At 55.0% G+C, this 24,005-nt stretch overlaps 1 protein-coding gene across 1 annotated transcript; it reads right to left on the bottom strand.

Annotated features, from left to right (window-relative positions):
* Window positions 1–7,408: 7,408 nt before the first annotated feature.
* Window positions 7,409–23,729, bottom strand: MLYCD (malonyl-CoA decarboxylase). The gene is made up of 5 exons (XM_020282704.2): window positions 23,134–23,729; window positions 15,245–15,357; window positions 14,052–14,208; window positions 10,663–10,812; window positions 7,409–8,578 (listed from the first exon to the last, which is right to left on the bottom strand). The coding sequence occupies exons 1-5, from the start codon at window positions 23,668–23,670 to the stop codon at window positions 8,045–8,047; spliced, it is 1,491 nt and encodes a 496-aa protein (XP_020138293.2). The 5' UTR covers window positions 23,671–23,729; the 3' UTR covers window positions 7,409–8,044.
* Between the last annotated feature and the right edge of the window lie 276 nt (window positions 23,730–24,005).

The raw sequence follows: 24,005 nt of genomic DNA, 5'->3' as shown, positions 1-24,005 counted from the left end.
CGCTAGCACATAGTAGGTGCTCATTAAACACTCACTGAATGAGGTCCCTCGCCTGTGGACCTGTGCTCACAGGTGGCGGAGCAGGGCTCAAGCCCAGACCGACCTCGTCACCCAGGCCCTCTCTCGGGAGGCTGGGCTGGACGTTCCCACCTGCCCTGCCCCTTCCCTTGTGTACAGGAAACTCGCCTCCTCACTGGGGACGTCCCTGTTGGGCCCAGATTCCCAGCTTGCTGGACGGGACTTAGAAACAGCGAGAGCCACGCGGGCCCGGAACCTTGCTCTAGCAGAATAAGGACCAAGAGGCTGCAGGCCGTGGGGAGCTCTGAGCAGGACCCTCCTCGAGGGACAAAACCCCCTCAACTAGGCTTCTGTGTCCCCTTCCAGGGACTCACCGCCAACCGCCATGGCCGTTATTCCCCTGGGAGCTGCCCTTGCCGGGTGAGCCCCGAGGGAGGAGTGGGCGCCCCCTCTTCTCTGCTGCCCGCTCTCGGCTGCAATCCCCACCCCCAGGGCCACCTCCTACCCTGTCCCCACGTGGGCACCAGCGATTTGCCCCAGGACCCAGGGTGATAAAGAGACCACACATCCTGGGGAGACGAGCTGGCGGGTGTCAGAAACACGCTGCGCACGTGGGACGGGCCCCGGGCACCGGGGCCTCTGGGAGAGGCGTCCTTTGCGGACCGTGATGGGGCACTCGGCGTCCCTACCGACTGCAGCTCTCTGGGCAGAGCCTCGGAAGCAAAGTCACAGATCACAGCTCGTTCCAAGAGGCGCCTGGAGCCAGCAGCATCCGGAGCTGGGCCCCCCCCCGCAGGGCAGACGTGGGGAGGGACGAGGGCAGAAGGAGAAGGCTGCCCGGGCCCCAGGGTTGCCGCTGCCGTGTGGAGGGGCCCACGACCTGCCTTCTCGACGTTTCCAAGCTGTGTTGACCAGGCAGCCACAGAAGCCCTCACTTGGAAATGCCAGCACGAAGCATTGTCCATTAGGAGAACGCATCGTGCTGGCTTGCGTTTGTTTCGTACGTTAAAGCGGATGTGTGTATTTGCCAGAAACTCAGATCTGGATCCTAGGAAAGTGTGTTCCGGCGTCTGGCCTCCTTTGCGATGACGAAGTCGAGAGAGAACTTGGTGAGGCGAGGTGTGGTTTGCGCGGGCCGGAGGGTCAGCCCGGTGTCACAGCTGACCGTGTGGCCCGAGGCTCGGCCCGCGGTGTTTCTCAGCTGAGTAACCGAGCCGGCCCGGGGAGCTCGTAAATCACACGGCCACCGCGTGCAAGCCGCACTTGGCCACTCGAGAGCCTCTTGGATTCCCGTGCTCGGAAGGGAAGGGCGGGACGCTCCGACCGGAGTGTTTCTCCCCCGACCTCATCTCTCCGCCCGCTCAAAGCCTCCCTCCCTCCGCAGCGGCGTCTGCCTCTGCTGGTGACGGCACTGCCAGCCACCCCACCGGGCATTTGGACACCGTGGCCTGTTTCTAGGGCGTGAAGCGGGAGATGTGGAGAGAGTTTCTCCGGGGCTTGCACGGTGGCAGTGCGAGAGTGGGCGCTCGGTCTGGGCCCGTCTTGCTGCGACATGCCCAGCGTGGGTCCCTGGGCAGGGCCCCCTCCCGCCTGGGTCCACAGCCAGCACCGATCGGTGTCCTCGTTGCTACAGCACTGGAGGGTGGCGGCCACACAATCCCAAGGCCGCGGGTAAAAATCTTAACTCTCAGCCCCAGGGCAGTTGGGGGGATTGCAGACGCCGGACACGGGAGGCGTGAGACATCCGCTGCTGGTGTGTTCCGAAGCCAGCTTGTTTCTGTGGCTTGTTGTGCCAATCGGTGGCCCAGCCGTGCTGGGGGCCACCCTCCTCCTGGTCACGGAGGGACGTCCCTCCGAGTTCTGAGTTCTCCTGGGCTTTCGAGGACACATCTAAGGAAGCGACTGCCTTAGATGAGCGCAAAGGAAAAGTTCGCTGTGTGTGTCCAGGGACAAAAGCCTCCCGAGTACGGCCCAAGGAGCGAGATACGCAATCATCTCGGGGCTCTTAGCTGGAGCCACCGTCTCACTTGGTCCTTTTCCAACTCTAGCTCTTTCACAAGTCGTCTGAGGACCTTTTGAACCTTCAGAAAGTCCGTTCGGTAGTTAGTATACCTTTAACACTCCCTGACATTTATTGACCTTGCAGAGAGAAAGTGACTGTTTATAGCTGAAATTTAATAGTGTTGTTTTTGCTCTTGTGTTTTTTGCTCTTAACTGCTATTTAATGGCAAGAAATACCGAGTTTTTACTTATGGCAGCGACATAAAAAAAGTTGTGCCAGTGGCCAGCACATGCCTGCCGTCTGGGCCCCAGGGCCCCTGTGTTCGTGGGATTTGGGATTGTGATCTGGGCTCCTTGCCTGAAGGGAAGTCACGCCCGCAGTCTGTCTGCACTGAGACCCACCTGAGGGACAGAAGGGGGGGGGTCCTCTGGGATTTGCAGATGACCACACTCCTGCTGCTCTGCAAATGACCCCGCAAGGAAGAGCTGCTTGCTCGGGCTCTGAGCCCGGGTCCAGCGCCTGGGTGGGCCGTTTCCTGGGAAGAACCTGGCGCCGCGCCCACGTGCAGGAGGGAGGGGCGGCGGCGGCTCGGGAGCGCCATCTGGTGGCAGCAGGGTGCACCGCACCGTGAGCACTGAGAGGCCCTCTAGCAGGTGACCACGGCCCCCAAGCTGGGAGAGCCAGTAGTGGGGATGGGACTTCGCCAGGCAGTCCGGGGATGCCCCCTGGGGAGGGGGAGAGCACTGTCTGTGCAGGGGGGAGGGCAGCCCATGTGCTGGGCAGGGAGGACGCGGCTGGAGAGACCCCCTAAGGGAAGGATGTTCTGGCCAAGGGTGGGAGAGGACAGGGGTGGGGGAGGGGCTCAGAGAAGACACGAGTGGCCCGCGTGGGCCTGGCTGGATTCAGCTGCTCAGAGGTCACTGCGGCGGCCCTCAGCGAGCACTGGCAAGCAGAGGAGGCACCGTGAGCCCCGCTGGGTGGCCTCCCGCAGGAGGGGGGACACGGAGAGTGGGAACGGCCAGTGGTCTCTGGAGCAGCACCCACGTGCCTACTTCCTCCCCCACAACTGCTGGCATCTTTGGAGGCAGCTCTGGTCTCGCTCCCTCCTGCCAGAGCTGTCAAGACAGCACCGTGTTCCTCCCAGGGCGGGCCGTCTGAGCAGCAGCCAGGACGATTGCATCTGTTCAACGGACCGAAAACCTTTCCTGAGCCCACACCACGTGCCAGGCGCTGCAGCAAGGTTTACAGTGACAGACTCGAAAGAACGAGCCAGGGTATCACGGCCTTTGTCGCAGGAGGCGTCAGAACCAAGCCCTCCTCCCAGGTGGGAGACTGCCTGCCCCACCTGCCTCCCTCCTGGGAACTGTCTCAGGCACTCATCTCGGAGAGTGGACCTGAACTGCTCCAGAGACGTCTGCTTCCGGCTGGACCCATCCCATGGCCGGCTTCCCCATGTGCAAACTGGACCAACCGTCGTCCCCACCGTGGCCAAGGCTGAGTCTAGGGTAGTGAGAGTCCGGGCACCCGGGGAGCCTGTCTCTGGGGTGGCAGAGCTGTGGGCAGCCCTTGTCCCTCAGCGAGGGCCAGACCGGGCGCAGGCCGGGGCAGGGGGGCCCTGCGTGCAGCAGCCCCGGCTCCTGCTCCTCCCGGGCCCGGCTGGCCCTCTCGGGCTTGGCCTCTCTGCTTTCACCGGAGCTGGGGCCCCATCCCTGGCAGCCGAGGGCTCCGACCAGTACGGCCAGCGCTGTGCGTGCTCCAGTTTCACAGACGACGCAAGAGCCTGGGACGGTCTTTCCGAGGACCCCCGCCCCCCGCCCCAGATGCCAGCATTTTGCCTTCCTCTCGTCCCGCAAGGCTGTCCCTCTGACTTTCCTCACTCCCTTTTGACACCTGCCGTAGTGAGCCACTCGCCTGGTTCTCCCGGCTGGGCTTCTCTCCTCTGGGCCTTCGCTGCTGTGGCTGTCCCCCCTCTGGCAGGAGGCAGAGCAGTGGCGGCAAAAGGTGACCCGGGTGCAGGTCAGGCCTGGGTTTGGGCCCAGCTCCGCCCCCACCAGCTGCCAGGCCCAGTCTGAGCCCGTGTGCTCATCTGTAAATGATGTAAATGAGAAACACTCGTGCTGGCTTCGGGCTGGATACAGAGGGGCACGAGACCCTCTAGGTAAGGAAAGGAACACCTGGCCTGAAGCAGAGCCCCCATAAATGGTGTTTCTGCCTTCCTGCCTCAGATGTTGAGAGTTAGCTAGGTGAGAAATGCAAATGCAATTTGGAAACAAAACAAAGAAGAGAAAGAGATCTGGGGTCACCTGCCGATTTTGCTGAATTGCAAATAATGCAGCGACTTTCTGAGATCACTGGGCAGATTTTGTTTCTCAGATCAAAACGAACTTCATATTCCCATGAATGCTTCAAAATCTGATTAAAAATCACAGAGGTGTACACTCAACTTAGATCTTAAATACACCTTACATTTAATTTCGAACAGAGCCCAGAATAAGCTGATGCTTGCAAAAAGCATGGAGATTTCCCCCCTCTTTTGAAGCGACATACAGAACAAGGAGGCAGGGACCCCCACCCCTGCAGGGTAGTGCCAGCCCTCGGGGAAAGAGGAGGTCAGGGTCAAACCCTTGGAGGGAAGGAGGGGGAGGGACGGACAGAGGAGGACAGAGCAGCCTCAGAGTGACCCGGACTCTGGGCCCCTCTCTACAGCGTGGGCGCCGCGTAGTCACGGGGTCGTGAGGCTCCCACTCCCAGCCCCCTCCTCCCTCCCGAGGGAACAAATTAGCCATCTCGTAGAAACTGGGAACAGGAGCCAGAAAACCAACCACCATTTGAATACACAAATAAGAGGACAACAGATCCCAGAACGTTCGTGCAGGCACGTGTGACCGTGGTGCCCGGAGTCCAGCTGTAGGAGCATTTGTACCGATGACACAAATGCTGTGCCTGCCAGGGGCTCCTTTGAGCCTCTCAGCATAGGGTAGGGGGGGTAGGTACTATGGTTACCATGGTTACCCTCTTTCAAAGAGGACACTGATGCAAAATGAAGACAGGTCACCTGCTCCAGGCCACCCAGCTGGGAGTGGCGGCAGGATTTGAACTGGCTGGAACCAAAGCCTGTGACTCCCACCGTTATGCCCTGCGCTGCCTTTTAGAAGAAAAGGGGACCGAGGATAAGTCAGAGCCGGTGAACCCCGAGTTCACTTGTACCCCTGGAGCCTGAACCCCGGCAGGGCCCAGGCCTGAGCCTTTGGTGACACCCCCATGGGTGCGATGGAGGGGGCTGGGGCCTGTCTGACCCTGTGGCTCTGAGAGGCAAGGAGAGCTGGGACTTGGGTGCAGGAGGAGGGGAGCGGAGGAAGGTTCCAGAGTGCGGAGGTCATGCCTCGGACTGGGTAGGGGACACTGGGGAGGAGCAAGCTCCGTGCCAGGGTAGGGTGTGGCTTCAGCCTTGTACTTGGGACCCGGTGGAAACTTAACTGATAATACTAATGATAACAACTTACCCTGCACCTCCTGTGAGCCAGCCACACGGCCGGGCACGTCGCAGAGGAAGACTCTGTGGTCAGTGGCTGCCTGGCGCGCCCCTGAGAGCAAGCGGGATGGCAACCAGGCCTGAAAGACTGAGCACCTGCCCTCCCGGCCACTGTGTGCTCACTGTGATGATTCACCTGGGCGTTGGGTGGCTCCCTCCTGTAGGACGTACATTCTGAACTCTAGGGCCCAGTGAGTCACCCTCTGTCTCCTTCAGACCTGGCCACCGTCCGAGTTGGCCTCCCGCTCTGCTGTGGTCTCTCACCGTGGGGAGGGTGGCGTACACGGGGGACCCCATCATCCCGCAGGGAGACTGGGGAACCAGAAGTCACCTTCTGCCCTCGCAGGGGCCCCAGGGTGAGCGCGAGCAGCACACACAGGGGCTTCCCATAACGCACGTCAGTGAGGCGCGTGCGGCTCGGTGCAGCATGAGGAGCCATCGCAGGCCTCCCTCCTGCAGCGGTGTGGACTGAGCCACAGAGAGGGGACGTCAGCACACCCACCCTCCCTCCTTCCACCCACCCACCGTCCCGTCTTCCCTGAGCGACTGTGAACGCAAAGCACTGTAAGCAGTTTGCAAAGGTAGGCAGCCGCCGCTGATGGTGGCAGCTGGGTGACGGGTACATAGGGCCACTATAGTGACTATGATCTCTCCCTACTTCTGTGCGTGTTTGAAATTTTCCATAGCAAGAGGTTAAAGGAAGAGATGAGGTGTGAAATGTGGGTGCAGGGAGCTGCAGTCTCGGGGCGCCTGCCGCGCCGGCTCTTCCCGAGCTCCCTGGAGACAGCGGTCTCAGCCCGGGAGGCCCTGGCGCGGCAGTGACCAGACCCGGCAGGCTGGGCGGGGCTCGGGGACCAGGACGGGCGCGGGCTGGGGCGCTCCTGGGCGTCTCAGGACTCCGCCTGCTGGACAGGGCTCGCCCTGAGGGACAAAGTTCTGGCTGCGTTTGTCTTTCACACAGCTGGCAGGCAGCAGCCCCGGCCGTCCGCTTCTACCCCAACAGAGCTGGCTCCGCGAACAGCAGCGGCGGGAGGTCAAGGAGCTCCCCGGAACTGCAAAACAAAACCCAACAGCAAAACCCCCCAAAACAAGAAGACCGCGCACGGTGCGTGCGTTCTCCCGGGGCAAGGCCATTCTGGAACACATTCCGGAACGTGTGATCTCCCCACGACATCTCGGAGGCGAAGGGGCAAAACACACGAGATGGCTGGTCGTCTTTAAGATCTAGGCCAACGGCTGAGAAAGACGACCGTACGGCCGAGGCAGGTCTCAGGACGGACGAGGGTCTGGGGACACCTGCCTGCAGAAGTGGGGCCCGGCAGGCTGTCAGGGCCCTGGGCGGCGGGCCCGTGAGCAGTTCCAGCGCCCTGGGGCCTCCCCAGTCAGCCCCGAGCACCCCGAGGAGGCACCAGACCGCTGCCACGGGGGCTCAGAGAAGCGAAAATCCCAGTGGCCACCGTCACACCGTCTGTTACGAGGCAACGTGTCCCACACAGATGACAGCAGAGAAGGACCCTGAACGGATCTTAAAGATGAAAAATGAAGGTAAGGGGACCTGTCTGCCTGAGGACAGCGAAGGCACCGCAACCTCAGATGCGCGTGGGCACACAGACACGCGCACACACAGACACACGCACAGACACGCACTGACAGACAGACGCTCTCCTTCCTCCCACGGCCGCAGCTGTCCTGAATCTTTCTCACCCCACACGCTCCGGCCCCTTCCCAGAACACCCAGCACCCCCAAGGGCTGGCTGGGGACCCCCGCAACGAGCAGCTGACATCTCAGGGCCGACTCCAGCCTTAGCAGTCTCTAACCCCAAAGGCGACCACGATGAAATAATCGCGTTTAATGCTTTACAGAACAAACTTGTTCTTTACTATCCAGTTCACTGTGAACTTGAATCCCTACAATTTTAGAGTCCATAATCCAACGCAGGCCTCAAGCAGCAACAGCTTTTGTGTTCAGTGATTAAACCCGCTACCTCTGTGCAAAGTCGCAAGCCCTTTCATGTGTTTATGAGCTTCAAAGTGTAAAATTTAACTGGGAAAACACAGCACAGCCCTATATCCCTTTTTGTGTGGCATGGAGAAAAAATGGCCAAAGCAATCGCTGCCAAATTACATTCTAGAAGCTCGAAGTCAAATCCGTTCTCCTCTGGACCGCTCGCCCTGGTCCTCGGGAGGCTGACAGACCCGCCCTGGGGGGACGACCGTGGAGCGTCCTGAACACGCAGGTGCCCCAGCGCCAGCCCCGGGCAGGGGGCCGGGCCGAGGGCCACAGCAGAATCTCCGCAGAGAGCACAGCGACCCCGCCCGGTCCGCGTGCACCTGCGCCGGGCCGTGCGTCTTCCCCAGGGCAGCAGCCAGAGGCCGCGGGTCAACTCTGGCTTCACTCAGAGAGCCCGTTCTGATGCACGCCCCCGCCCCGCCCTGCAAGGTCTCCTTCCCGAGCCCTGGGCCGGGGCGCGGGCGTCGGGGGAGGCCTCCTCCTACAGCTTGCTGTTCTTCTGGAACTGGGCCACCAGGCTGAGGACCTGCTCGGAGGCCTTGATGCTCTTGGAGCCGAGGTAGGCGGTGCTGTTGGGGCCCGTCTCGTCCAGGTAGTAGCGGTAGTTGACCATCAGGCCGCACGAGCCGCTCAGGCCTTTCGGGCTGGTGTCCGCCATCCAGTTGATGCGCCACATCACCGCCCCGTTCTGCAGGTGGAAGTTGGCCACGGGGTTCAGGGCGTAGCCCCGGTGCTTCTCCCCGTACAGGTACCAGGCGCAGAGCCGCATGAGCGGGGCCTGCAGCGCCCGGACCAGCTTCTCGGACTTGGCCCACTCGCTGCTGCCGAGAAGGGCCTTGAGCGTCTCGCTGGCGGGGCCCCCGGTGAGCTCGGAGAGCTCGCGGCATTCCGAGTCTGTGAGGAGCTCGCTCCTCCCCAGCTCTCTCGTCTGAGAGTTCAGAAGCCCCAGAAGCCATTTGGTGAACCCAGGTATAGGCGACAGACTCGAGAACGTCCCCAGGTGAGGAAAGTCTTTCTGTAAAGCATGGGGTGGCGGGAGGGGGGCGGAGAAAACACACAAGTTCAGCAGGCGTGTCACCCACACGGGACAGCTCTCCACTTACGGTCCACGTGTCACTGGCCTTTGTGTGCTGCCGCCTAGCAAAGGGACACTGGCAAAGGGACGCTGGGTACGCGCCACTTTTCTCCTTTCAAGGAACATGTATTAGGAACCTGACGTGTGCCAGGCCCTGGAGGCACCTTGAGTCCCCAAGACAAGGTGTCTCTGTCCCGACCATCGCCGTGTTGGCACAACAGAGACCCAAGTCGGGGACTTGCTTAAGACCAGGGAACCGACCACTGTGAGGTGGGACCTGGCCGTTTCTGACGCCAGAGCCTGTCTTTGCGTCACACCAGGCCCCCGCCGTGGTGCCTGGCACACAAATGCCCGGTGACTGGTGGATGGATGAGCGAGGGGGAGCGGAGGGGAGGCTGCGGGCATTTTCCCACATCACACGACTCGGTTCAGCCATTATTGCTCAATAGAACAATCATATAATTACTGCTCAACTATATAGAGATCTCAATGATCATTCCAAAAAATTCAGTATTTCCTGTTTATAAATGTAATACATGCTCACTGTAGAAAAAATTTTTAAAAATATAGGACAAAAGAAAAGAAATCCATCATACTCCACTACTCTTGAGCAGACCACTCTCAATAGCTTGAGAACGTACAATTCCTCTGGCTTCTCTATGCAATTTTTACGTGGGCCAGACACTTATTTTGCATCATGCATTATGAGTTTATATCATGAGCATTTTGTCATCATCGAAAATGCAAAACTATAATTTTAACAACAGAGTAATATTAAGAGATCAAAAGACTATACTCTGATTTGCCTAGCCAGATTCTTCTCACGGGACATTTAAGGTGGCTCTCGAGTTTTTGCTTTTATACATCCCAGGGGACACTTCCGAGCAGAGAGGGCGACACAGCTTCCTTCCAGATTCTTTGATGACTTTCCAGCTCACGGCCGGGTGCCAGGCAAGTGACACGGTCAGCATGGCGGGTGGGTTAAGGTGCCGCCCTGGTTCAGAAACATCCGTGGGTGCGTTTACCCAGACCCTGGGATCCTGCCTCCTCTCGTTGCCTTTCTTACCTGATCCGCCCCTCCCCGCCCTGCTCATGAACACCTTCAGCAAAGAGGAAATGCCAAGCTTCCGTTAATTAGACGTGGCTTCTGATCCCCTCTGGGGAGAACCGGTGGAGAGTGATAATGAAGCTGACACCCAGCTGAACCCTGCGCTCTCAGATTTAAATCTGATGACGAATCTAATACAAAACATGCAAACATTTTAACCCCACTCTCGTCTCTGAGGAGGAGCCGCGGCCGCACCGTCTGCGGCACCTAGCGCAGGGAGCAGCACGTTCTGAGCCAATTACTAGCAATCCAGGTTTTTACTTAATAATTAGATTCTACTCTTTGTGGTTCGTCCAAGCCTCTGACGAGAGACAGCTTTTCCAAAGCCTAGGCCCAGAGCGAACCTCCGCGTTGCTGCTGCAGGATGGCGGAGGTTTCTTGCAGAACAGCAAAGAGAAGGGAGCTGGGTCAAGATAAGCCAATGCACTTGCCTTCGAGCCGCCTGGTCTAACCTGGGCGCTCCCTCGGGGACACTGGGGGGTGTGGGCGGGGAGGGGAGGAGGCCAGGCGTGGCTAGGATGGCCATGACTGCATCATGCCAGCTGGGGACGCAAGGACGACACACGAGACGGGGCACGTCCTGGCAAGCCAGACGAGGTCACCCTAGAGAGAGCGCATGTCCTCAGGGGACATTTCGCAGGCAACCGAGAAGCTGGATTCTAGATGCTTCTTCTCAGCATCATTCTCGTCTCTCTTGGGAGTCTCGTGGCTCCTGGGACTTGCCGAGGGGCATCTGGCACTTTTCCACTTCCTCCCTGTCCCTTTAGTTCCTGTCTTCGCCCGTGTGCCTAGAGAGCCGTGGCAGGACTTGCCACCACTCATCACACCTGACCCCCCATGAGGTTCGCGGACGGGCCCGGCCACAGTTGGCGAGGCAGGGCCCGGCTGCCAGGCGCGTCCTGCTCTGCGGGCTTACCTGCAGCTCCTTGATGACTCGCTTCACAAGGAACGTTCCCAGCTCCACCCCCTGCAGTCCTGGCTGGGCCAGGCTGATGGAATAAAAGATGGCGGCCGCGATTCTGTTCTTCTCCTCGGTCTCGGACGGAGGGCACTCCTTCACTATCGCCTGCAAGGCACGAACGGGGGCTCTGAGAGGGGGCTCGAGCTCGCCAGCTCACGTCACAGCCCTTCCGCCTGGGCCATGGGACAATTCTCAGGGGATTCAAAGAGCTGGGACCCTCCCAGTCCGGGTTTAGGTGATAAAGACCAAACTGTTCTGTTTTTGAAACTCTCTGGAGGAGATGACCACACGACCTCCCCAGGTTGTCTGCTCAGCGCTGTGTCACCTCTACCATTTTGAAATTCTAGCGCAAACCTTGCTGAAGAGCAATTTATGTCCCTTTTTGTCTTTTTTTAGGCCTTGGTGCAAACAGAAACTTGCTCCGTGAACTCCCCTGCGATACCGAGAGATCATACAGTGACCCCGTGTTGAGGCCAAATAGCGCCAGTTTCTTCAGCTTTTCTTTAAAGGCCTGCTTTTTCCCCTTCAGTTGTTTTTGCTCCTTTTCTCTGAACCCTAGTTTTTCAAATTTCTCAACAGGCCATATGCAGTCCTATATAAATTTCCTTTTAGAAGATTTACCTTTTATGACTTTATTACATACTCTTTTTGATTTTGTGCCAACATCTTTGTTTTTCCTACGTGACAACATACATCAGCACAGACACACAGGCAATCTGTAAGAAAGGACTTACACTGGAAAGTAGCTGAAGTCTGATTTGACTGTCTTTTTTTTTTTGAGACAGAGTCTCACTGTGTTGTCCAGGCTAGAGTGAATGCCGTGGCGTCAGCCTAGCTCACAGCAACCTCAAACTCCTGGGCTCAAGCAATTCTCCTGCCTCAGCCTCCCGAGTAGCTGGGACTACAGGCACGCGCCACCATGCCCGGCTAATTTTTTCTATATATATTAGTTGGCCAATTAATTTGTTTCTATTTATAGTAGAGACTACTCCCTCTTGCTCAAGCTGGTTTCGAACTCCTGGCCTCGAGCAATCCGCCCGCCTCGGCCTCCCAGAGAGCTAGGATGACAGGCATGAGCCACCGCGCCCTGCCTTACTGTCATATTTGATTGGATGGGTTTTTGATCCCTAGTACTCTGAAGCTCACTTGAGAATGGTGGAATAGCAGGTCGTCACCTTTGGGTTTGCTTCAAGGCAGGCACACCAGCTTGCTGTTGAAGAACACATTAGAGCCCCTTAACCAAGCCTCAGCGTTCGCTTCTACCAGCTATGTTTGATTCTTGAAGCAAGAGTGTTTAGCCCAGAACCCTGGATGGGGTCTAGAGGTCCACAAACTTTCTACGGTTGTACGGAACATGCGCCTATCTGCCCGGGGGAAAACGCCCTCAGCTTTCAGCTCCTTCAGGTTCTCAACAGGGTCAGTGATAACCTTTCCTGCTGCCAGGAAAGCGGGGAGGCTCACGAGGCAGGGGGGACCCTCTGCGGCCGTGCCGGGCCTCGCCCTGCACTGTCTGATGGAGGAGTGCCAGGGCTCACAGAGCAGGGCCCGCTTCGCATCGCTCCTCACCTTCACCTCGTCAGGTCACCCCCTTTGCTTTCCAACAAAGTCATCTTTCGGATCCTTATGCAAAAATTCCCAGCAATCTTTTTTTAAAGCTTTCAAAATAAAAACGAGTCTGTCTCCAGTTACTCAAACAAGGTATGTATAACGTCACAGAGGCACAAAATAAATGTATGAGAAGAAAGCACAAGTTACTCCAGAATCTAACACTCACGCGTGCTGTCGACCTTCTCGTGGACATCTTTGGGCCGTCTCTGGCTGTGGGTGTGTACATGCTTAAACATGCCTCTACATGTAGTGGTGCACACACGTGTGCTCACGTGCCCAAATGCACGTGCTCAATCCTACACAGCCAGAAGGCACCTTCCCCCGGGGGCGGCACATGGGCTGGGTCTGAGTCCTGTTTCCGCCCTCACTTGCTCCATGACGGTGGGCAAGCTACTGACGCCCCTCAATCGTAGTTTCCCGTGTCTAAACTGCGGCCAATGATAGTAACACCTAAGTCACAGCCTGCTCCGAGCAGCAGCACATGAGACGTGCTCCGCAGACAGGATGGGCACACAGCATATACTCAATAGATGTTATTAATATTAACATAATTGTTATAAATAATTATGACCACAGTACACATGCTATTCTGTAACCTGAATTTCTACTCAGCAGTAAGGCCAGGTTGGCTTTCCATGCAAAAAATATAAACCTATATCGATATTTAAATGCACGCAAAGGACGGCCGCGTTATCGTCTCCGGGCTTTAAAATCCGCAGAGGACGCTGTATGAGCAGCGGCCTGCACCCAGGTCTGAGTATCTCCCCGGGGTAAGTCCCGAAGAATGGAATTTCCAGGGGGAAAGGAATGCATACTCGGCATGCATGCATTTAATACACGTTGCCAAACGGCCCTCGGAGGGGCTGTAATGACTTCTAGTTCTACCGACAGCCTGTGAGAGTGCGACTCCTCCAAACACAAAAATCCTAAGGGAATTAATTTCTCCCTGGTGATCAAGAACATCTGCCCATTTGCCCCCCTCAATCTCTCTAACTTCTCTGACTAGGAACCTCTGCCTGGGCACTCATCTTAAAACGTGTTTTTGTCCATCTGGATTCTGAACTGGCGACTCTGACCCCAGAGCTCTGGCTGCGTCCTCTTGCTCTGCGCACACCCACTGTGACCCGGGGGGTCTCAAGCTCCCCGTGCTACCTGTCTCTCCCTCCGCCAGCCCTGCTCTCCTGTGGCCAGACCCTGCGATGTGGCCCCGGCTCTCCTGCCCCCAGGGGCCGGCACGACGGCCCAGACATCCTCGCCAGACCCCACAGGAGGCGGTCAGGTCGCCACGGAAGGGACCATCCAACACGACCTCCACTCCCAGGCTGCACCCTGGGAATAGGGGGCGGAATATCAGGTGTAGGGGGCGGAATATGTCATTCAATTTTTCAATCACGTATCTTTGGAACTCCTCGCAGGCACTTAACAAGTGTGGAAAAGCTGAACTGTGTGCATCCTTCTATCTTCTTCCCTCACAGCCACTTTCTGCCCCTACAGACTTCAACCGTGTCTCAGCTCACGCTCAGCACCGCCAGATGAGTACTCTCCTTGTTCCCGCACCGCCTACAGGCTGCACGTCTACCTTCTATGACTGCAGATCTGGAGACTTAACCTACTCAACTGAAAAGTCCAAAACATTCTAACGCAATTCATTTTTTTTTAAAAAAAGCGGACAAAACCAAGTTTAAAATAAAGCAGCTTAAGGGACGTCGCGGGGTGCCTGTGCTGCCTGCAGGTACCTGGATGTTGCTGGTGATGTCGCCGGTCAGCGCCACGTGCAGGACGATCAGGGGCTCCCCCGGGGTGGAGCAGTGGGAGAAGAAGTAGCACCTCCGGTAAGGCCCGACGCGGCGCTTCAAGTCCATCCAGCTCTTGACGGGGTGCACGGCCTCGGACCTGGCGTGACGGCACACGGGGAGAGGACGTGTGTGACTCACAAGTTAGATCATGAGTGCTGACTCCTATCCATGTTATTCACTTTAGTGAAATGAATTATTTAAATACAGCTTTAATTGAGAAAATTAAAATTTTCTCAATTAATTGGGAAAATTAATTGGGAAATTTAAAGAAAATCATTTCAATGAGAGACGGCCCTGGCTGCGAGAACCACGATTTTACATACGAAATTGCGCTCTGATTCATAATACCGATTCTGAGAGCGGTTTGCGATGCCCCCCGGGAAGCGTTCATGCGGCGGCAGAGAGTCACAAAGATCTAATCAAAGGCTTCTCCGCCGAACGTTCCGCGTCTTTTCTTTCCTTTGGATCTTTGTAGTTTGGGAGCAGCTGTCAGCGCTGCAAACGTCGCCGTATTCATCCCTGGGTTCCTTTTGTCTAGGCACCTCATCCAAACGCGGTTTTGTTTTCAGCGTGCGAAGTGGCAGCAGGCGCTATCAGCCCTTTGGATCTGTTACACTTCACATGGGACGTTTTTCAAACCTTAGAATCCACAGGACGGCACGGAACGTGAGGCCCTTAGGTAGAAAGAAGTCTCCAGGTCGTGCGGGCCGTGTCCCGGGTGTACTGTAAGGACGCACGATATCGCTCATGGGGAGACTTTATCCGACGGAGGACTTTTAGGAACTAGGTGGCTAACTGCTGTTTTGCTTACTGGTGCAAACGCTTGGTCTGGTGAGTTACACGACCCTGATAACGGGGTCTCGGGAAGCCTTAGCGCGAGGCTGCTTGCTTCAAATACGAGAAACAAATAAGACCCCGCAGACGGAGCAGGTTCTGTTCGAGCTCTTTCCTCCTCCTCTGGGTATCCTGTGCCACGACAGCCACGGCGCTCGTGGGTACTGCGTTTGGATTCTACTGGGCTTGGAGTGCAATGTTCACGTGAACAGAGACTGGCTTTCAACACATACGAAAACACGTAAATACATATGCATTATATATATATATACAAAGAAAAGAAAACCCTTGCTACTTACTCACTGACTCTCTGCAGCACCTCACACGAGGAATGCCAGGTGACGCGTTCCAGGTTCAGGAACCCTGAGGAAAACCACTCCGAGAGCATGCCTTTCAGCACCCCGTTCATCTCCTGAAAAGGAGAAGATGGAACATAGGCCTTCAAGCTGCGACAGATCAAGCCCGTCTCCGCGCGGTGGCCGGCACAGGAATCGAAACGCTTAAACACGACACGAGGGAAGACTGCACGGGGCGGTCTGCTGGGCAGCCGTTCCCGACACACCTCCATCCGACCCTCGTCTCACACCGAGTCAGCCTTCAAGCCAACTCTGCAGGCAGATGTGACTCCTTCAGTCTGTGACTTACCCGCATGGGAATACTCGATTTGAACTCACCTGCCCAAATCAAATAATACGCTTCCGATTCCTCCGCCACAGTGAACACACTAGATACATAAAATTCACCCAACGATGAAAGATGCTCACAGGGAAACACGAACAGAGCACAGGGCTCGGGTCCTAACCCTGTCGGGAATACTCTTCCACGTGTTAAAACGTTATGGCTGCGTTATTAAACGTTATTATTTCCCGAGACAAGTGCGCACTTGCTCCGGGAGCCCTACTGCGTCAGCCTGAAGACGCGCATCTTCGTATTTTAACATCTCTGAGGTCAGGGTGCATCTCTCAGCTGATGGTGGGTCGCAGCTGAACTGGCAGTCTTTTCATCCACCTTAGTGGGACATGAAACAACAAGTGTGCCTGGCAGTCGGTGCATTTTGGATTTGATGAAACTATCCTAACTTCGCTTCACTTATTCATACGTATCTACTTCCAAAACTGGTTTGAGTCAACTTTACCATCAAAGATGCACTGGCACCGAAACGTTTCAAGCGAGGACAGAAGGACGAGAGGCACGTGCGCAGGGGAAGAGCCACCTGAGTGTCGCCCTGCACCAGCACAGCCGAACGTGGAGCAGCAGGAAGCTGCAGAGAGCCCGAGTGGCGAGGATGCCAGCAGCCTGTTTTCCCCAGTGTCTGTTTTCCACATTAACAGAAGCCTCATTTTTCGGCTAGGGACTCGGCCGCGCAGAGTGAAGACTGCATTGCAGCTGAGGACGGCCACGTGGCTGAGTTCTGGCTGATGAGTTGTAGGCAGAGGTATCCTGCCACAGTTCTGGGGAACCCTGAAGTTGGCAGGATCATGCCCTTTCCCCTTTGGGCTGGAAGGCATGGGCATGATGGCTAGCATCATAGCAGCCACCTTGGGCCGTGAGGTGATTTTTTGCAGATGAAGGTTTTCCAGGGCAGAGCACCAAGATCGAAATCTGGGTTCACTGAGACCACCACAGAGCTGAACCAGGCTTGGGTGCCACCTCCAGACTCATACATGCCAGACAAACTTCTCTATCATTCAAACCACTTGTTACTTTGGATCTCTGTTACTCACAGATGAACTACACACTAACAGATACACTGAATGTTATTAACAGTAAACAGCTCAGTACATCCAGTACAGAATTGACCTTCTCAATCTTTCTATAAGGATGATAAAGAACATGATGGACAGCACCTATAAAAAGCAGTTTTACAACAGCTGTAAAATTTTTATAGGACCATTTCACATTTTAATTCCTGTTAAAAGGTGAAAGGACTCAGAACTTAGTGACCTGAAGAAAAGTTACAGGTATGGGGTTGGCGGCTCAGGGAAGTTTCCAGAAGGATGTGAGATCATCTATCTTTATACATTTAAGCACTAGGCGCCGAAGAGGCCACAGATTTGCCCTGTGTGACCCCGTGGGGCAGGGTAGGGCAAATCTAGGCCCAACTGGTAGAAATTATGGACAATCAGGCTTGGGCTGAAATTAATGTAAAGAATTTGTGAATAACTAGGGCTGTCCAGGGATGTCATGCTGAGACAGTGAATCTTACCACCGGAAGTGACCAACTACAGGGCCGACGGGAACTTGGATGAGCTGTTTTGAAAAGGACTTAAGCACCCGAGAGGAGGCTGGACCAGATGATCTTCGCAATTCCTTTTAACTCTAAACTCCGTAATCTCATCTCCTTTACTCAGCCGTACACTCTATATGGGCAGAGTCCATTTCTGATTCGTTTCTACAACTTCCAAAACAGTCACTAATGGATGGGTTATCAAATGAAAAAGAAAAAAATAATTAAAAGAATGGTGATTGGGAAGTAACAGGAAGGGAGGATGAGAGACCATTTGCTGGGCAACGTGAACGGCTCTTTATTAAACTGTATTTTCTTGCATTTGACTACAATGGCTCTTAATCTTCCTGGGTTCCTCTCGCACTCCTGGCTATGTGCTAAAAACCACAGACCCTGTCCCCAGAAGAATGCACACACATTGGTGAAAGTGTGCATACAGTTTTCTGGGGATCACGGACACCTTGGATACTTTATCTAGTGACCCACCCGGGGGGTCTGGGGACCCCAGGTTAGGGGCTTCTGCACTGAAGGGTCAAGAGGTGGACTGAGCTCTGTGTAAGGTGCCGGCATCTCTGCTACATTCGTGATAGGAAGCAGCCGGAAATACCTGGTTTCAGCATTAATCCAGTGTTCACTATGAGAGAAAGGGTTTGGCTGCCGAAAGCTCGCCCTCTGCAAGTCTCTTCGCTCTATTTTGGGCTCCTGACAGCTATAAAATGTGACGCTGGACGCGAGGACTGGGAATCTGGGCTAAAGGTTAGAAGTTCCAACGCCGGCGGCAGCTGTCCGGGCGGGGTGGCTGGCACGCAAGTAACACCGGGGGGAGAAATCGCTCCTGCTTTATATTCATTAATTCAGCTACCAGTTCTCAAAAGTGCAAGACTGAAAAATACAACTGCTGCGAATATTCTGGTGATGCTGCAGTCCGGGTCAGGTCTCGGCGTGCTCTGTGCCGCTCACTCCAGTTGTCCCCCACGGCACTGTGTTTAGGCCAGCCGACGTGATCACATGTGCCTATTTTTAGAAGGTGAAGAGAAAAGTTACTTTTCCTCGCTCAGAAGCCCTACGCTGGGGAGGAGAGCTCACGGCCGTTGGTGAGGATGACTCGGCAGAGGCTGCGAAACTTGGGGAACAATTCCACGTGACACGAGCGGCCACTCCCCAGGTGTATACCTGCACGTACCGGAGTACGCCTCCCCGTCTAAAAATAAGTTCTCGTTTAGCGCAGTTAAGCGCAGAATTTACTAGAACCAACGAGGAGTGCTATATTGACTAAGAGGCAAAGAAGCCCACCCAAAAAGGCCGCACAGCAGTGCCTAGTGTGGCCGGGTACCTGTGGCGGTGGGGACGTTCACCATGTTCCTTTTCTAGTTCCCGAACTCTGGGAAGGCCGGAGCACCTCTCATTTTGCCACGCCTTGTATGTTCAAACCACCCATCAGAAGACCTTCCCGCACCGTAACGGCCAACGTCCCTCGAGTGCCCACGCCACATTTTCTGATCCCCAGAAAACTGTATGCACACTTTCACCAATGTGTGTGCATTTTTCTGAGGACAGGGTCTGTGGTTTTTAACACTTACTCAGGAGTGCGAGAGGAACCCAGGAAGATTAAGAACCATTGTAGTCAAATACAAGAAATCACAGTTTAATAAAGAGCCGTTCACAGTGCCTGGCAAACGATCTCTCATCCTCCCTTCCTGTTACTTCCCGATCACCAGTCCTGTAATTTTTTTTTTTGTCTTTTTAATTTGACACCAGTCATGAATGAAGTGCTCACACCTTCGCCTCTACTGGCGGTTCAACTTGGTTTTGATGGGATTTTACCTCTAAGAAACTTAAGTTATCAACCAAATGGGCACCTGGAAATGTCTCTGGAGAAAACCGAAAGCCTATAAACCACGCCCACCCACGATGACCCAGCCGCCGCGCCCCCATCCCGCTGGGACACGCGCAGCCAGGGGCGGGCGCTGGTCACGCAGAACCGGACACACTCACACCGCAAACCGAGAGGGCGCCACACTCAGCAGGCGTCGGCAGATGGCAAAACTGGACTTATTTCCACCCTAAAGGACACCGATCCAGGCACGGCAACAAGCCTCTAAACTCACTTAAAAACTTCGACAGAGGAAAAGAGCATTTTATAAACAAAGAGCACTTTTAATTTTGTGACCAAAAGGAGTATTTCTTTTCCTGGTGTGATTAAGCTGCCTTATGGATTTTTATGTCACTCCCCACACTAAATAATTCATTTATGGTTCCATTTTCTACAGGTTCAAATTGCAGGTTTTGTGATCACGGTAGTCAAGGATATTGACAAATATCTTTTTTAAAAAATTCCTTCATTATTAAAACAACTACAATTCCTTTCTTGGAGTAAATCCATTAAAATCAATTCACTTGTAATCCAAGGTAGTCTAGAAATCTACATCAGAAGAATACAGCATGGAGATTTGATACAAATCTGACACACTGACTTCTAACACCTTGTAACTAATGGTGGGTAATACCCACCTTCTGTGCGCACTGGATTTGCTATCTTGAAATACACAAGTACTTGACCTTTGCCACATTGTAAAAACTTTCAACTCAGCACTTGTATCTTCCTAGCAAAAAACACTTGACACTGCCCCTGCATTTCCTATCAAAAAGGATTAAGAATCCCCAAGGGAAAGGAAAGAAACCTTATCCGGCTGAAAATATCCAAAGAAAGAAATACGCCCCAGCCTGGCCACACGCCTTCCCTCGGTCCTCATGCTGGGGCCACACTCACAACAGCAATGCCAGTCTTCTGGATTCTTGTATTTCCAATAATCACACCCTTGGCAGGACACCAAGGTCTTGACAAACTGTGGCCCCATGTGCACACCATATTCTTAGCAAAGCTCCGATGTACCCCCAGGGCATTCCCTGGACTAGCAGCAGACTGGCTGGGCCTACTGACAATCAACTGAGTGTCTCATCTCAATGCTGAGCCAACAGGCCCCAAGGGGGTTAAGTGATAAGGCTAAACCACCTAAAATCACTTCTCTGAGATGGCAAAGATGGGACTAGAAACTGGCTCCCCTCCCTGTTCAGTTCCACTATATCCACCGTCCTATAAGATACATATGGAATCAGCATCAATCTGTGACCTCTCATTTGCCACTCACTCTAAAAGTGCCTTTGTAACTACAGAATTCCATTAAAGGAAGAACCTGGAATGGGCCATGCAGTGGACTGAATGCATCCAGGGTAGCACTCCCATGAGCCAGTGCACCTTCACCTTCAAGTGCACTTCACTTGACTTTATTATCTCGCAAGTCCAGAAGTCAAAAGGGGCCAGGCAAGGTGTATCTGTGTGTGACGGGGCAGTGTGCACACAGCCAGCAGTGCTGGGGCTGGCGGCAGTCCAGGAGCGAGCGTGCCACTCCCCCGAGAGCACTCAGCACTCAAGAAAGCCCTTTGGGATCTGAGAACCAGGCACTAAAAGCTTCATGTGTTGAGTTTCTGGTGGTTTCTAACACCGAATGCCTACTCTAGTCAAGTTCTCTAATGTGGATGCAAAATCCAGAATGAAATAAAAGGAACAGAATCAAAACGGACTGTACACCAAACCCACAGAACGTTCACCACCAAGAGTGGACTCTACTGTAAACCACAGACGCAGGGTGACAATGAGTTCATACAGGGTCGTGGAAGGTAACAAATGTCCCGTTCCGGTGGGGGACGCGGTAGGGGAGGCGCACGGGCAGGGGACACACGGGAAGTCTTGGGGTACCTACCCTCTGCTCAGTTTTGCTGTGAACCTAACACTGCTCTCAAAAATAAAATCTGTATTTCTAAAAAACAGACTGTACACATTAAGTGATTCTGGTGATAGAGCACAATAACAGATCCCAATTAGTAATTTCTACGTATAGGAAGAAAGCCCTCTATTCTCAGAATGATAGGAATTTTTAAAAACTTTATATAATTACATAGAGCAAAGGGGAAGGGAATTAACAGACTGAGATACTAACAGTTACATGCACTGCATATAAAGTTGGGATTTCTGGGTAGAGAAACAGAAAAGGGGGGAATAGAGCAACTAGAAAAGGGTTCTGTGGCTGATACGTCCAAACTATGTGGAGGGGCAAAGGTCTGGCTGCTGTTATTCATTCTCATTTCAATAAATATCTCTATTCCACACGACTTTAGGCCTGACAGTATGTGGTGTTTTTTTCCCTTACGTGTAGGGACAGTTGGTTAAAAAAAAACAAGGAAACCTGTGAACATCTGAGGACACAGCACTGCCAACAGGTTTTCCCAGGAGCCAGCTGCTGCCGGTCAACAAGTCAAGTCTCCATGTGACAGTGCTCAGTTGCTGCGCTGTTCCTTCCCTTCTACACAGTAAGCAAGTTTAGCCACACAAGGAAGAGGAGAGGGGTGTATTCCACACACCTCACAGGATCCAGAACCGGATGGGATGTTAGAAATCAGTGAGGGAGTCTGACCCCAAGATAGATCCCGAGTGACCAGTGCCAAGTGTATTGCACACCGTCGCTCCCAGGAGTCTGTCTCAATGATTCATTTATCATCGTGCTATGCAAGAAATTTAAGACAAGGTTCCCAGCTTCCAAGGGGTTGATCGTCTGACTGGGGGATAATACATTTCAAGCACTATGTCTGCAGTGTGTGGAACACTGAAGCTCAGCCATTCAGACTGGGGTTAAGCCCAGAAATGATAATACAGCACAATGAGAATCCATGACTGATCTCGTGTCATGCAATAAACTGTGGGTTCTCAGTTTAGGAATCTTATGGCTAAAGGCTCCTGGCCTAACACTTAGCATTGTAAATTGCTATCATGAGGACTTCTTATCCACACCTAATTTTTATGCATCCAAGGATAAGTTGCCAAAAACAGGTAAGTTCCTGATAAACTATTTCTGGTTAACTCACATAGCATGATGGTGATATAAAGTGTAGTGCTAAGAACCCAGGATTTCGGTGGGTGATCACAGATACATCTATTTGCTCTGAGTTCTTAGAAAAGTCACAAAACCTCAGTGTCTATCTACTTTACTGTAAAAGGGGATATGAGTTATCACCCACCTAAGACCGATGGAGTGAAAACTATTATGCCATTGTTAGAGAGTTCTTAAGTGAGTTAGGACATAACCATTCAACTGTTCGATTTCTTTAAAGTCAACTGCACATAACAAAGTTCTGAACGTCAGAAACGCTCTGAAACATTTACATCATTTTTCATTCACTAAAAGGGCAGGTTCGTGTTCCTGCCATATTCAATACTAATAGTATAAAAGGGCTCTATGCAACTCTAGGCAATTTTTCAGGTCATACTTTTTTAAACCTCAAAATATTTATCTGCATCTGAAACGAAGGCACTGTGCTAACACCTGACTACCTCAAGATGTCAGCTCAGAAGCATCGCACTCCGGCTGAACTCGGGGAGTTAAGCGCCCTGTCCAAAGGTATGCGGCAGAGAGGACAGAAGGCACCCAGACTCAGGCAGTGGTGACCTTGAGTCCTCGTCATCTTCCTGCATTCCACAGGACTTCCTGGGACGATGTCTCACAAATAGTGGGTGCCCCAATTAACTTTTGCTGACACCATCTGGGTTTTCAGAAGGCTGGCGGTGGTACTCCAGTTCGGGTATACCACGGAGACGAAACAAACACCTCTCAGCTGAAGTGATAAAGACGACTTCAGAGAACGCGCTAATCAGATACAAGGCATGACAGTCACCTTACAGGTGGACAAGCGCCGGGAGTCCAGCAAGCAGTGTGTGAGTGAGGGCTTGCAAGGCGCGACTGGGGGGAGACAGGGGTGCGCTCTGCGGTGACCAGGCCTCAGAAAGCACGGGAAGGAGGGGAGGCAGGGAAGGTGGAGGCTGGGGGGTGGGTGAGGACTGCGCGGAGGAGCCCGCGCTGCCGAGTGCCCGCTACCTGGGGGTCAAGGGTGGCCCGGGCGGGGCCTTACCCGGACGTCCGGCCCCTCCACCAGCCTGAGGGCCTGCGCCTCCAGCAGGTCGGCCCGCAGGCGCACGAGGAAGCGCACGCCGCCGTCCAGCTTGCTGACGTGGTGGAAGAGGCCGCGGTAGCGCGGCACGAGCGCGTAGCGCAGCCGGTCCTCGGCCTGCAGCAGCACGGCCGCCTCCCGCTGCTGCTGGCGCAGCTGGAGCACGCTGGCGCTCTGCTCGGCCACCTGGCCGTGGTCCACGCCGAAGCCCCGCGCCAGGCGGCCCAGCAGCTCGGCGCGCTCGGCCGCCTCGGCCAGGCCGCCGTAGAAGCTCACGAAGTCCGCGCACTGGCCCTCGGCCGGCGCCGGCGTCTTCTCGCGCAGCTCGTAGGCCGGCGTGGGCGGCACGGCGCGGCGCAGCAGCTCGTCCATGGCCCGCTCCAGGGCGCCGGGCGCCGCCGCCGCCGGCCCGCTCGACAGCCGGGGCCCGGGCGGCCGCGGGCAGAGGCGCAGCAGGCGCAGGCACCGCGCCGTCCCGCCTGGCCCGAGGCCCCGCATGGCGCCGAGCGACAGCTGCTGGGGGCGCGCCCGCGCGCGCAGCCGGCGCCGCCGCGCTTCCGGCTTCCGGCTTCCGGCGCGCGCCGGCCCCATTGGCCGAGGCCGGGGGACGGGCAGGGCGGCGGCCAATCGGAGGGCGGAGCGGCGGGGGCGGGGCGGGGCGGCGAGTGCGGCCTGGGGCCAAGTGTGGCCAAAGGTCCTGGCCGGTCGCCGGGCTGCTGGGCGGCCGCGGGCGCCTCCTCCCGCCGCGTCGTGTCCTAACACCTGGCTATCTGGAGGCCCCCGCTGTCTCAGCCCCTACCCTGTTCCCCCGGCAACCTCCAGGTGCATCCAAG

Source organism: Microcebus murinus, chromosome 20 (assembly GCF_040939455.1).
Source record: "Microcebus murinus isolate Inina chromosome 20, M.murinus_Inina_mat1.0, whole genome shotgun sequence".
Classification (NCBI taxonomy): domain Eukaryota; kingdom Metazoa; phylum Chordata; class Mammalia; order Primates; family Cheirogaleidae; genus Microcebus; species Microcebus murinus.
This window is presented reverse-complemented; position numbering and strand designations above follow the sequence as displayed.

What these genes read in the sequence shown, in the direction of transcription:
- MLYCD (XM_020282704.2), bottom strand. Translation starts at nt 23,670, where the DNA reads ATGCGGGGCCTCGGGCCAGGCGGGACGGCGCGGTGCCTGCGCCTGCTG. An exon ending in TGGAGGGGCCGGACGTCCGG is followed by an intron (nt 15,358 to 23,133) that starts GTAAGGCCCCGC and finishes TCTCCTTTTCAG; the next exon opens with GAGATGAACGGGGTGCTGAA. An exon ending in ACATCACCAGCAACATCCAG is followed by an intron (nt 10,813 to 14,051) that starts GTACCTGCAGGC and finishes CGTGCCTTGCAG; the next exon opens with GCGATAGTGAAGGAGTGCCC.